This window comes from Rhipicephalus microplus, chromosome 6 (assembly GCF_043290135.1).
Source record: "Rhipicephalus microplus isolate Deutch F79 chromosome 6, USDA_Rmic, whole genome shotgun sequence".
Classification (NCBI taxonomy): domain Eukaryota; kingdom Metazoa; phylum Arthropoda; class Arachnida; order Ixodida; family Ixodidae; genus Rhipicephalus; species Rhipicephalus microplus.
In genome coordinates this window covers 78,468,385-78,483,418 of record NC_134705.1, presented here as the reverse complement: position 1 = coordinate 78,483,418, position 15,034 = coordinate 78,468,385, and the positions used below count along the sequence as shown (strand labels likewise).

Genomic DNA, 15,034 nt, shown 5'->3' with positions numbered 1-15,034 from the left:
TACGTGTAAATGTAGTTTCAGTCCTCGAGTATAAAAATGGGCTTTCTATAAGAAAAAAATCTGTAAAAGATTTTGCTGAGAAAGTTTCCGGTATATTATGCCCGTATTTGTTATTAGTGTTTTCCTGCTTACTGTAAATGCCTGCAAGAAAGGAAAAAAAAGATCACATGAGATGCTCCCTTGCGCTATAGTCACTGTATATGCTACCTTTTATTATATAGACCCATTCCTTGTTTGTAAACACAGGTAGGCCGTTGTCGACATTATGGGTAAAATTATAGCGATGTCCACACGTAACTTCCGCAATAAGCTCTGGGGGCTGCGAGCCTGCGACAACAAACTAAAGTAAGTTGTGACACACGACCCACATCTAACCACGGCGCAGCTCGTCGGCATACCGTTTTTTTTTTTGCCCCTCGTAGCTTGAGTGAGAACACCACATGCACCAGTCAAAACGCAGCAGAAACTGCTGTAGGCAGAGCGTCTTTTGCCTACCAAGACAGTGCCACCACATTTTTGTGGCGTAAGTCCAGTGTAATTCGTCTATACAGTAACTCTATCTTGCACGTGATTCCAGTGCCCCTGTTACAAGCTGCCACTAGCGTCGCCAGCGCGAAGTCAGCGACGGGAATGACAGCAGGTTGGTTTGTTTCGTACGCAAGCAGGGACAGTGAAGAGATCAGAGACGTGAGAAAACAAAACAAACTTTACTCTAGTGATATTGCAGCACACGGGATCTAATACAACACTTCAATACAACTAACAAAATACATCGACACTTGATACAACTAACGAAATATATAACAGAAACAATAAATCAGCTTACGAGAGAGAACTATTACAAACTACACAAACTAACAAGAATAGAACAACGGAGGAGAAAGTTCGAAGATATAAACAGGTGAAGGCATACGTGTCATGACCGGCAGCGTTGTGTCCCCGACGATCGGATGCGAGAAGTCGAAGAGAGTTCTGGCACGACTGCGATGTCGGCGGTGTTGCAACGCTGGTGGCTCCGGGAGGCTAGTGCTTGCAGGTGACTTCGAGCAGGTTGAGCTAACTCGAGGCGAAGTCCCGATGTCTACGTTGCAGACGTTAATATCGCGTCACAACTAGACGAACGGCTAAGTTTAGGTGGCCAGCCGATACAGAGCCACACTAAAAACTTCTAGAAGAGATGCTTGTTGATCTGTTTCTACACCATCTTGGTCAGCGACTAGTCTGCCTAGCAGGGCAAAATCCTGCGCTTAAATCCCCCTCGTGTCTCCTCGCTCTCTTCCTTGGGGACAAGAGACCTCTACCCGGGTCCAATCATGCGCGTTTAATTGATGGGAAACTCCGTCCCAAAAATATTTTGACCCCACCCCTTTTTAATTGGGAGAGGGCCCTCAACTAGTGAGAGTGACAACCTGTCGGGTTGTTGTCATACGGCTTGGCCACCAGAGCGTTTCCCATGCTTTTCCCCGTGGGAACGGTCAAACGTTTGGCTCTCAGCCGGTGCGTCTTGTAGTCTAATCCTTGTTCGGGGTATACCGCGGCCTTCTACGACCTTGCAGACGCCGGCGCCGTTACAAAAGGGTCGACTGACGGCGGCGACGTTCTAAGAAGAGCACCCCATTTCGCACTTCTCGGCTCCCTTTCATGCGCCGCCGTTCTCACGGTCAGTTGGGGAGTACGGCGCCCGTTAATTGCCGTGACGCGGTGTCGCCAAAAATGGCCGTCCGTGACAGCCCCCTAACGTTTACCCTGTGACCAACAGTATGATTCGGTCGTGAATGCTCCCACTTAACAGTGCACGTACACCGCGAAGATGATGGCGGTGGTTGTGCGATTATAGGCTGAAAACCAATGAACAACAGATGCACAAGTCATGGTGGGCTGCGTCAGCTGTTCGTTACTATCGCGAACCATCGCGAGGGAATGACATCGTTTGTGTCGTTGCAATATTTAAGCACCAACAAGAGCAGAGTTCATGAAATACCCAGCGGTTCAACTTTCATAGCAAGTTCAAGTTCCGCGATTGTTTAATACTTGGTGCCTGTCCAGTGGTGAAGCACTCATGGTTTTCAGGCAAAAACAAGCTGCCAGTCGGATTGCGAAAGAGCTAGATGAGGAGTTGGCGAACGGAAATTATTGGAACCAGCGTTTTCGCATGGATGCGTCTTAACAAAAGCGAAACGACCGCCAGCGTACCATGAGCGTGGCGTGTAGTCATGACTAGTCAGAACATTAAAATCACGACATGCATAACATGATTTCCACGTTAGTGTCTGCCACTTATTTTCGCCACGCAGTCCGTTTTTTTCAGGGGCGAAGCTCATTATGACATGGGTCTGTCGCTCCTCCGTATGCATGTACGTACGTAGCCACCGGTGGCACATACCCGCTCTACAGCGGCTGTGTGCCACAGGGGTTGCGAGATGGGATACGGTGGTACTTGGAGTGTTCACTAGATGGACGCACGGACAGACGCACGGATGGATGGACGCGCGGACGTACGTACGGATGGACGCCCGAATGGTGGACAGACGGATGGACGCACGAACGGACGGACAGACGGGTGGACGCACGAACGAATGGACAGACGGATTTACGCACGAACGAACGGACAGATGGATGGACGGACGCATAGATTGGCGCGCGGATAATCGCGCGGACAAACGGAAACAAGAACGAACGGATAGACGGAAGCACGGATGGGCTTACGGACGTAGGAGCTGCACGTAGGAGCAGGCTAGTCACCACTTTTATTTTATGTTATTTTTCTGCTCGAGTGACGACAGAGTTTGAGACGGGGCTTACGGACGCTTCACCCCACTCATCATTCACTACGTGGATATGCCCCGAATTTTTTTTAGTGACAATGTTTGTCAGCTGAATTATTTTTTTTGTTACTTAGGTCCTAATGTACACGTATTTCGAATACAGGTCTCCTAACCTTTGATGATATCTAGCTTATAAATCATATTGTCACCTGGTGGTGTACCGTGAGGTCAAAACAGACACAGGTGCAGCTAAAAAAAAATCGTTGTTTCATCTCAAAGGCGAAGCAATGAATTCGAGAGGAGCAGAATGTAATCTTACGAGAAGTAAGGATGGCAGCTAACTCTTTTCGATCTAATCTCGCATAGCTCTGCAATACGCAGATGTAAAAGTGAATTTACGCTTGAGAAGGGAAGAAAAAGCGATAATGAAAGAGCTGCTGTAAAAATACGTTCACGCACATCAAAAATGTTCACAATGGTTCTGCCCCACCTACACTCCGCCGCCTTTGCTACTTTGAGAATTCATTTAATTTTTTCCCGTTTGCTAAGCGTTTTCTTTTGTACTGACTTCAAGTCATACATGCAAAACAAAGAAACACTCTTCACTCTTCAACTGTTCTTTCGAGATACACACTCGCAGAAACTACATGAGATGACACCTCAACTGAGACGACAGCGGACTCGTTGAACTGTGAAAACTCGAAATACGTTGGAGCACGCCGTTACGCTGCTGCTGAGCCTTCTGCTTCCGGTATTCTCTGCAATATAATTGTGCAAAGCAGGCTCTCAAGGAACGTGTTCTTGTCGAGGTCTTGAGTTCTGTCATGCGGCTAGGGTACTTAGTGGTTGTGTCGATGTGAACCAACGGCAGGGACTCGGCCGCTATGTTGCATTCGCGAGCAGTTTTTTACATCATGTAAATATTAAGTTAGTGCATCCAAGATATGGCTTTTCGGGGAGAGGAAGGTGTTTAGATATCATGTGACTAGGAGTGCTACAGCTGCGCCGGCCAACTGCGCCGATTTGATACAATTCCCATTTGTTGCACCGAGCTGCGCCAAAACTGTGAAATTTGCTGAAATTGCGCCACGCTGCGCCAAAATTTCCAACCAGCCTCAAAATTTTCATAAGTGTGCTAATTTCAGTGAGAATCGCAACACACGTCAGCCACCACCAGTTTGTGCCACCAGTCAAAGCGTGGAGATGCCAACCAGCGCTACGCTCGGGAGACGCGATTAACCCGAAGAAGTAACAACGCTTCGCGCCCATAGGTCTGCTGACCGCGGCGGATATCTATCGGCGAGACGACGAAGCTTCCAAGACAAAAATGCGTAGCTGTAGCCGCCAACCATTCTCGGGACATGTAAATTTTCTAGCCTGGAAATGCTGCTATGTCTTGTTACGAATTGAAGCTGGAAGCGTATGCCCCGTTTTTCTCGCGCGAACAAGCCCGGCGTGCTGCGAACGCCGGCGTCACCAGCGACCACGCTGATTGCCTCAGCGGTGCCATTAAAAACTTTTTTTTTTCTGTCTTGAGGTTGTGTCGTCTCGGCCACGGTCCTGACGATCAGCATCCGGTACCGTCGCCGGGCGAACAGGTGCGCGCTGTTGTTGCATTGCCTGTGCGAACACGTGCCTTAGAAGGGAGCCGAATCGGTACCTAACCCCACGGTAAAAGACAAAGAAAAGCGGGAAGGGGGGGGGGTAGTGGTTAGGAAAGTTTTTACTTGGAATCCCAACTCGAACAGACATGCTGCTTAAGCCACCTTCGTCGCAGAACACCAGTGGCCTACAAAAAAGCTTATTGAGATTTTGAAGGGATTGATTGATTGATATGTGGGGTTTAACGTCCCAAAACCACCATTTGATTATGAGAGAAGCCGTAGTGGAGGGCTCCAGAAATTTCGACCACCTGGGGTTCTTTAACGTGCACCCAAATCTGAGCACACGGGCCTACAACATTTTCCAATTTTGAAGGGGTGTCAGTGCTAGTTACGGGACACTGCACATTTTGTTCTACATCCCGTGTGTTTGTACACTGCATAATTATGAATACCAGTGTAATAACTGTTGCCTAAATAAGCTATTGACAATCATTTGAAGTAATGTATGATATTTCTGCTTCCCCAAAGAAACAATTGGGCACCAGTTTTTTTTTCACTACCCCTACCCTCGGGGTTACCAATCTTCCAAATTTCGAGGTCGCCAGCTTGCAGATCCATATTTAACTTCGCAGGGTCTGTCAAATGATTTTCCAAGCCCAGCAACTGTTAATGTAAACTTTATCATTGTTTGCTTAAGGAGGTGGTGTAAAATACCATTTTCATTGAAATAGCAATTCTCATGTTCACACCGCGGTGTTAGGTGATGTCTAATGCTTTATACATTTTATTTCTAAATGCGAGTCTTTTTTATACTGCTCAAAATTTGGTATTTTATGATAAAAACTGCATGTTTTTCTCTGTAAGCTGCCCCAAGTTTCGATTTCTGTGCTCCAAGAGTAATATTTTGCTGTTCCGAAAATTGCTTCAAATTGTATTTCAGTGGTTGCACCCCTGTGTGGTGCAAAAATAAGTCTTGACTTTTTTTTTTCGCACCGTGTTCCACGCGACGTGTTGCCACAACGCAGGCGACAAACCAAGTGACTTTCCTGTGAATTTTGTCGCTGTTGTCATCCTCAAGGCGGCGTGTGCTCGCGCGTTAAGAGAATATAGCCACTCCAGGCAGCGAACTGGCTTTCACAGTCTTTTCTGCCTGAGGGAACAGCACGTAGAAGAGCAAACGAGCAGTGGGGTCATGTCCTTATTATCAAAGTTCCTAGTTGCTGCTCAAAGTACACATACCCCTCTCTCCTCAGCATATCCTGTCCTCACCTTACTCCTTAGTTTAGGACTCTTCAAGCAGAGTGGGGACGTGCGTTCGGCCTCGCACGTGAAATGATGATATCCCATACGCTCTGCCTGCAATAGAGATGAGCCCGCGCATTTTAATTATGCTTCAGCCGTATTCTTCGCCCCTCCCTCCCCCCGCGGGTACCTCAGCCCAGCTGCGGACAATACAATGCTTCTGCGATCTTATTGATTTGGGCCTTGAACGGAACGTGATGGCGATGCCGACGGCAAGAAAGCAATCGACAGTGTTCACATAAAAGTAATACCTCAATAAAAAGTTCCTTATTTTGTGAGCTACGGTTTTCTAGAAGGCGAACCCAAAGATCTAGCAATACTCGTGATACAGCGATACTCGAGGTGAAGCTGCGGCGAGGATTGTGTCAGCTTTTATGCATGGCTTATATGCAAGCAAACAGCGTCATTGTTGATGTTTGCGGTCACTGAAGAATAAAGTGACGTTACTTTTCTCCTGCACGTATAGTCTTCAAGGAACAACTAAAAAATTATCGCGAATCTTTTAAAACATTAGATCGCGACCTGTGTCGAGCATAGCTAGCATTTCTTGTGGATGAGAATTAAGCAATAAATGTGCGCAGCCATGTGATCGCAACTTCACTGTCCGCCACTGGCCGTTGCCATAGCGCTGTTCCCGCAAGCAAGAGCAGGTCGTGCAATGAAAATAGCGCCAGTTTCAGGCGTAATGAAGTATACACTTTCACAACAGAGTTTGCGATGCTGACGGCAAAACACATTCTTCATTGAAGTGGCAGTGCCCCTTTGCGTAATACTTGCGTTACGCTCTAATGACTCAATAACTGCATAGCCATTAGTTCGGAAAACGCGCTCGATCAGGTTGTAAAATATAAACGTGTAAAAACTTCAATACGTTAGCATGATCAATTTGAATAATTTGCTCATTAAACGGCGATTTCAACTGCAACGAAAAGATACTGTTCTGATTTCATTTATAATATAACAAAACATGATACAAAAAATAATTCTTCGCCTCTGATGTCTCAATGCATATTAGAATATGTAACAAGACCATTCACTCCTTAAATTCGTTCCTTTCTCGGCTACTCTAGATCGGGAAGAGAGCACATTGACAGCATCGAGAATTGAATCAATTTTAAACTGCACGCACGCACGCACGCACGCGCGCGCACACACACACACACACACACACACAGTGGCCACCGAACGCCAACTGACCACCGAAAGCGTTATTCGAAGGTCGCAGGTTCGGTTCCTGCCCACAGAAAGCTATTTTTTATCCAATTTTCTTTGTTCACATTCTTATTACAATTACGTCTAATAAATGTGCCTATACTTTCCGTGAATTAATCTCAATAATATGTTACGAGGTTGGTTGCTTCTGAGCGAGATGTATTTGCAGAGTAAAAACTACAGGCAAGAGACACAATGGCTGATTGGCCCAGTCGCGCGCCTGTCAGTCGCACCTCTTCCTTTTCTTCCTCTCCGTAGCAGGACCCCCGGGCGTTGGAGCGCCGTCTCGGCGAGAGTCCGGAGAAGTGCGACAGAAGTAGGGTTTCAAGCGCGAAACATGGACAATGTCAACTAGTGACGAACTTGGTGACGTATTGGAGTGCAATGGCGCTATCTCGTAGGTTACGTCGCTAACTTGACGTAAGACTAGGTAGGGTCCGGCGTATCGGGACAAAAGTTTTTCGGAGAGACCTACACGGCGACACGGTGACCAGAGGAGCACGTGGTCACCTGGGGCAAACGTTATATTTCGATGCCGGTGGTCGTAGCGGGCTTTTTGCATATCCTGTGACCTGGTGAGGCGAGACTGGGCAACTTGACGAGCCATGTGAGCCCGATCAATGGCTTCGCGCGCGTACTCGGAAGGAGATGGCACGAGAGGCAAGGTGGTTTCAAATGGCAATATGGGGTCGCGACCATATAAAAGATAAAAAGGCGAGAATCCCGCAGTGTCGTGTCGAGAGGAGTTATATGCGAAGGTCACATAGGCCAACGTTGTATCCCAGTCTCGATGATCATCGGAGACGTACATCGAAAGCATCTCTGTGAGCGTGCGGTTGAGACGTTCAGTTAGGCCATTAGTTTGTGGGTGGTAGGCGGTAGATAGCTTATGGGCTGTAGCACACGATCGAAGGAGGTCATCGACAACTTTGGACAGGAAAGAGCGGCCGCGGTCCGTAAGCAGCTGTCGGGGTGCACCATGGTGTAAGATGACGTCATGAAGAAGAAAATCCGCGACGTCAGTGGCGCAACTGGTTGGCATGGCCTTTGTTATCGCGTAACGGGTCGCATAATCTGTGGCGACGGCAATCCATTTATTTCCTAGTGTCGTCGTCGGAAAAGGGCCAAGAAGGTCGAGTCCCACGCGATGAAATGGTTCAGAGGGGACTTCAATTGGGTGAAGATATCCAGCTGGCAGCAAAGAAGGTCTTTTCCGGCGCTGGCAGAGGTCGCAAGTGGCGACATATCGACGTACGCTGCGGTACAATCCAGGCCAGAAAAATCGACGTCGCACGCGGTCGTATGTGCGGGAAACGCCGAGGTGTCCCGCTGTTGGTGCGTCGTGAAGTTGTTGAAGTATGGCAGGCCGTAGATGACGAGGGATGACAAGCAGAAGCTCAGGGCCTTCAGTGGTGACGTTGCGGCGGTAGAGGATGCCGTCATGCAGCACGAACATACGGGATTCAGCGTCATGGCTGTCAGACTGGATGGCGTCGATGATAGTGCGCAATGACTCATCCCGTCGTTGTTCGATGCGCATATCGCTGACGTCTGTAAACGCCATTACTCTGCTCTCCAGGTCAGGCGCAACGGGATCAGGAGGATCTACCGGATATCGAGAAAGACAGTCTGCGTCCTTGTGCAAACGGCCAGACTTGTAGCTGACGCTAAACGAAAATTCCTGAAGCCTCAGAGCCCAGCGAGCCAGACGTCCAGTCGGGTCCTTCAGAGAAGTCAGCCAACAGAGGGCGTGGTGGTCCGTAACGACAGTGAAAATGCGACCATATAAATATGGCCGAAACTTGGCGACGGCCCAAACTAAAGCTAGACACTCTCTCTCGGTGATGGAATAATTCATCTCCTGGGGAGAAAGCAGGCGACTGGCGTAAGCTATCACGCACTGTCTACCGTGGTGCCGCTGAGCGAGAACTGCGCCGATACCGTGGCCACTGGCGTCGGTGCGAACCTCTGTGGCAGCAGAAGGATTAAAGTGGGCAAGTATGGGGGGCGTAGTTAGGTAGCCGATGAGAGCGGCGAACGCTTGAGCCTGCTCAGGGCCCCATGAGAATGTGGTATCCTTCTTCAGCAAATCTGTCAGTGGCCGGGCAACGTCAGCGAAGTTTTTCACAAAACGGCGAAAGTAGGAACATAAGCCGACGAAGCTACGGACGTCGGATGTAGAACGGGGCACTGGAAAGCTACGGACGACGCGGATCTTTTCGGGATCTGGTTGGACACCATCGGCGTTTACAATATGGCCCAGAATGGCAATCTGACGGTGACCAAATTGACACTTCTTGGAATTGAGTTGTAGCCCAGCTGTTCTGAAGACTGCGAGAATTGCAGCGAGACGGGTCAGGTGGCTATCGAAAGTAGATGAAAAGACTATCACATCGTCTAGGTAACAAAGACAAGTAGACCACTTGTAACCACGCAGGAGAGAGTCCATCATTCGTTCGAATGTGGCAGGGGCGTTACATAGTCCAAAAGGCATGACCTTAAACTGGTATAAACCATCTGGTGTAATGAAGGCCGTCTTCTCGCGGTCCATTTCATCGACAGAAATCTGCCAGTAGCCGGACCGGAGATCTATAGACGAGAAGTATGTAGCCCCGTGTAGGCAGTCCAACGCGTCATCGATGCGTGGTAGCGGGTACACGTCTTTTCGTGTGATCTTGTTTAGGTGGCGATAGTCAACGCAGAAGCGCCAGGTACCATCTTTTTTCTTCACAAGGACGACAGGGGAGGCCCAAGGACTACTTGATGGTTCTATGACACCTTTGTTGAGCATTTTGTCCACTTCTGCTTGGATAACTCTACGCTCAGTGGGGGAGACACGATAGGGGCGTCGGCGAATAGGACTGGCGTCACCAGTATTTATACGGTGCTGAACAGTGGATGTTTGCCCTAGAGGTCTGTCGTCGAAAGAAAAAATGTCGGTATATGACGCGAGAAGGCGATGGATGTCATTGGCTTGCGCAGGGTTGAGGTCGGGTGCAATCATCTTCGAGAAACGATCTGGCCGAGAAGAGGTGCTGTTCGCTACTGGAGACTGAAGTAAATCAATCTCGGTGGTGAGCGCTGCTATTTCGAATTCGTCAGCATTAGATACGCTGGCCAAGAACATGCCACGAGGAAGCACTTGAGGGCACAAGCTGAAATTGAGAAGTGGAAGCGAGGTACAATTGTCAGTAACAGTCACAAGCGTATGGGGAATGGCAATGTTGCGGCTCAAGAGGACGTCGGCGAGAGGAAGGAGGACATATTGACCATCGGGAACTTGGGGCTGTGCGGTCAAAACGACGAAGGTGGCTGCCTGAGCTGACAGCCGCACATCCTGAAGAGAGCACAGGCGCGGCGGGGCAGTGGGGGGGTCAGCGACTATCTGAGGCAACTCTAGCTGAAGAACGCCTGTAGCACAATCGATCAGAGCAGAATGATTCGACAAGAAGTCCAGGCCTAGGATAATGTCATAAGGGCAGTGGTCAATCACGGCTAAAATGACAGAAGTAGTGTGGTCCTTTATACGTAAGCGGGCAGTGCACAGACCGAGAACCATCGGCGTGCCGCCATCGGCCACACGGAGCATTTGTGCAGCCGCTGGTGTCAGAACTTTCTTTAAACGTGTGCGTAGGCTTGAACTCATGACCGAAATGCTTGCGCCGGTGTCGACAAGTGCTTGTACAGGTTCGCCGTCTACTTTAACGTCTATTACACTTCGTCTGGTGGGAACGGAAAGAGGATTTGCTGCGGAAGTCGTCAATGCAGCACCACCTCCGGGGGCTGCATTTCTCAGTTTTCCGAGACAACGCGGCCGGAAGCCACGGGGGACGAGAAGCGCCGTGGCTGCGGCGAACGGGACGATGGGCGACGTGTTTGCGGCGATCGAGACTGGTGCCCACGTGGTGAAGGCGAGCGGCTGTACCAAGTGTTCCGAGAATGGTCAATGGCATTGGGCTCTTCGGCAGGTGGAAAGGTGCGGGCGGTATCGTCGAAACGGGTCATATTGGTCGTTGCGCGATGTGCCGAGGACCATGTGTTGCGGCAGTAACGGGCAATATGTCCAACGCGGTGGCAGTTGAAACATATAGGGCGGTCATCTGCAGTTCGCCACTCAGCCGGGTTGCGAGTACGTGGAGAAGACCGTCGGTCGGAGAAGGGCATCACGAAAGGGCGTTCGCTGACTCTAGGCGCGGTGACATGGCACACGGAATGCACTCCGATGTTTTCAAGCTCCCGGCGCACGATGGCTTGAACAAGAGGAACAGTAACAGGAGTGGCATCGGTACTGCGCGAATAGAACGCCGAGGGCGCCATAGCTTCCAGTTCACGACGAACAATGCGTGTAAGGTCTCCCGGCGGCGATGCACGTTGTGGTGTTGACTGGTCCTCGCAAGTAGATGTTGCAGCGGTGTTTGGGAGTCGAGCGAATGTTTGTAGAATGCGGCGACTTTTCACTTGCTCGAACTGACGACACTCTTTGATGATCGCGTCTACGGTGGAACAGCCCTTGCACATCAGGAGATTGAACGCGTCGTCGGCAATCCCTTTCAGAACATGTCCCACCTTGTCACCTTCTGTCATGTCGCTTTCGGCCTTTCGGCAGAGGGCCAGCACGTCTTGAATGTAAGCGAGGTATGACTCCGTAGGGGATTGGGCACGGCAGGCCAATTCCTTTTTGGCGGCGATCTTCCGACTGGCGGTTTTGCCAAACACCTCCCGCATCTTTGCTTTGCATTGGTCCCAGCTTGTGAGTTCTTCTTCATTGTTCTCATACCACACCTTGGCCGTGCCTCTCAAATAGAACAGCACATTAGCCAACTGAAGTGTGGGATCCCATCTGTTCGGCACACTCACTCGTTCAAACATGGCCAGCCAATCGTCAACGTCGACGCCATCGGTTCCGCAGAATGTACCGGGATCCTTGAGAGGCGTGAAAACGTACGGTTGCGACGCCATGTTCGTCGGAGACGCTGACGTTGACGCGGAGGGCTGAGCATTGGCCATGGCTGGAAGGGCGATGCGACGTCCGCTGCGGAGCTCCGTTGCCTGATGGTTACCCAGCACCTCTCACCAATATGTTACGAGGTTGGTTGCTTCTGAGCGAGATGTATTTGCAGAGTAAAAACTACAGGCAAGAGACACAATGGCTGATTGGCCCAGTCGCGCGCCTGTCAGTCGCACCTCTTCCTTTTCTTCCTCTCCGTAGCAATATTGTGTCTAACAAGAATAAACAAGCCCTAAAGTATAGAATTTCTTCACACACCCATATATATATATATATATATATATATATATATATATATATATATATATATATATATATATATATATATATATATATATATATATATATATATATATATATATATATATATATATATATATATATATATATATATATATGTATACGTGTACTGGCTGGGTTTGCGTATGTTTTCTAAAATTCTGGCCGGGCTAGGCTATGGAACCAACGAATATGAAAGACGATGGATCGCACATCAGTGAACTCTCACACGTCAACATGGTCAATTTCATTAATTTGCTTTTAATAGGCAATTTCAACTGCAACAAAAAGATAAGATTCTGATTTAATTTATAATATGACAAAACATGATACAATAAATATTTTGTCGCCTCTTATGTCGCAGACACAGAAAACAATTACACTAATAGATGGTAGACACAGAAAAGAACTACACCTATGAATGGATGACCTATTTGTTTTATTTTATTTATTTATTCGTATATAATGCACCGGGCCCATGCATGAGTGGCTACATAGAGGTAACATGAGGGATAATAACGCTCCACAAAAAGAAAAGAAAGAAAGTATTGATACACATAGGATACTTCATGATTCACATGCATACATTTTTAGAAAAAATCAATCTCTTCTAGACAGTTGACAAAAGATTCCGGCGTAGAACAATTCACAGCGTTGACTGGCAGCCTATTCCAAAAACTAATGGCCATTGGGAATATAGAATACTCATGTGTATTGACACGGCTAGCAGGTTCAAAGATGAACTTATTATGGTTTGTCCTGAGGGAGTGTTTAAATGGGTCCTCTAAGTACAGATTGCGCGACATCTCAAAATGACGGTGATAGAGTAAGTATAGGAACTTTAACCTAGAAATAATTCTTCGTTTGGAAAGTGGCTGAAGATTCGCTATAGTAATTAGGTCAGTGACGCTTGAATGCCGCGAATAATTATAGTAGATGAACCATGCAGCTAAATTCTGAATGCGTTCAATTTTGTCTATTAGGTGTTGTTGGTGGGGCTCCATATTATGTCGGCATATTCTAAGGCAGGGCGAATAAGAGTCTTGTATGCATTCAATTTGACTTGGGCCGGAGCATTTCGCAACCTTCTTCTAAGAAAGGATAGCTTCCCTACCGCTTGTTTGCAGATGGTGTCAATATGAAGTTCCCAACTTAAGTTTGCTGAAAGCGTGACACCAAGGTATTTCACCTGATTACTTTTAGGGAGTTCAATATTTTCTTAAGTGTACAAAAAATTAAGCGGATTCTTCTTATTAGTGAGCGTGAGACATTTAGTTTTAGATGCGTTCAGTCTCATGTCCCATTTCTCGCACCAAGCGCAAATATTTTTTTTGGGGAGTTATTCAAGCCGATTTGGTCCTCTGAATGTCTTACAACTGTATACAACTGATTTGCATGCGGAGGATGTGTTCATGAAGGGCTTGCTTGGCCATTTGTGCCCGTACCTATTTATGACCTGTTTTGTATTTATTCAACTGACAATGGAGTAAGTCTGGCGCATCAAGTTCTGCTCCGGTGTCTGTTTCTAGTCGTTGCGCCCTTCAGTATCGTGTGATCCGCCATGTAGAACGTGCAGCGGCAGCACTTGAAAATACTCGCACTCCGCATGTGCCACTGCAGGTCCAGTCACGACAAACACTCAAATTATGCCGTCAACGACAGAGGGTGACACTGTGATCCACCTGGCCGTTAAGCTGGACTCGCAACCGGCACCTGGGGCCGCAGACACCGGAGACGAGTATACCGTGGTTCAGACCAACGTGAGTGTCAGCAACGGCCAAGTAGCGCAGGTGGCGCTAGGTGACCGTCCAGATTCGGGAAACCGGCCACAAGTGGCAGTTCAACCGCGACGCAAAGTGCCCCAGCCGGTACCGAACCCGCCGTCGCCAGCGGTGGACTTCACGAGCAACGTCTGCTTCCGCTTGATCCGCGGCGAGAACGGCGTTCCCAGTGTCGTTCCTTGCGAGTCTATCTCGTCCACCACAACGCCGCTGCCGAAAACGTCAATGACGACTGAAACTCGCCGCCGCGAGCCACCGGTGAGCCACAAGGTGGTTTTGTTATTCGCGTCTCATAGAAGCAAAATTATTGAGGTCCATGTGCTTCGTTTTAGAAGCACGATTGCTTCAGCAATGTGCGTCCCATAAATGTGCCTTTTTATTGATGAATTGAATGCTTCTTGTCACTTAAGATATAAATTGTTAAAAACTTCTGGGTGACCGCAAAGTGACAAAAACCTCATTTGTGTTGATACTTGCACATTGTTTATTCGTAATGGTGAGGTAAACTATAGAACAATCCTGTACAACTGTTAAAAACTATACGTTGTAATGTACGTCTGTGGCGTTCACCGACGGGCAAAAATAGGTGCACGTAGTGGAACACCTGAGTGTAAATACGGGGGAGAACATTCATTTTTGTTTCAGCCACCACTTTCTCGCCATGCTCGCTTTCTCGCCTTTTTTATGTCGCTCACTCATCAACGTAAGCTTCAACTAGTAAGCAACTCACCGTTTGGCGGGCTGATACTAACTAAAGCCGATTCAGATCAAGCGGCGATTTGGGGGATTCTTCCCTAGTATCACTTGCGCAAGAGAAGCCGGCGCACAATTCCACATAGCGAAAGCAAACTACCCGGCTGAGCGCACTGTCCTGAAAACTATAGTTTTCACTGCGGCTGCAAAGTGAAAGCAACTCCGAAACCTATTTTAGTCTTCTGTGTTATCACCAACTGTAAGGAAGTGCCTTTTGCGTGTCCCCGAAACAGGCCCGGATACGCAACCACAGTGGCATTGTTCGTGTTGGTCAGCGCTGGAACATGAACAGGCGTAATGGCGCAGCGGTGAAGAATAAATGAGACAGAG

At 48.3% G+C, this 15,034-nt stretch overlaps 1 protein-coding gene across 6 annotated transcripts in view; it reads left to right on the top strand.

Moving 5' to 3' along the window:
• The window catches only part of LOC142765327 (uncharacterized), a 53,267-nt gene that overhangs the window by 33,077 nt on the left and 5,156 nt on the right, over window positions 1-15,034 (top strand). For 3 of the 6 annotated variants that reach the window (XM_075866101.1, XM_075866098.1, XM_075866102.1), the window contains exon 2: window positions 13,791-14,209. In XM_075866101.1, the coding sequence (XP_075722216.1) occupies window positions 13,791-14,209 (419 nt within the window). Of the gene's footprint in view, window positions 1-328; window positions 346-13,790; window positions 14,210-15,034 lie in introns of those variants that run through there. The other 3 variants (XM_075866100.1, XM_075866099.1, XM_075866103.1) reach the window with 2 other exon arrangements.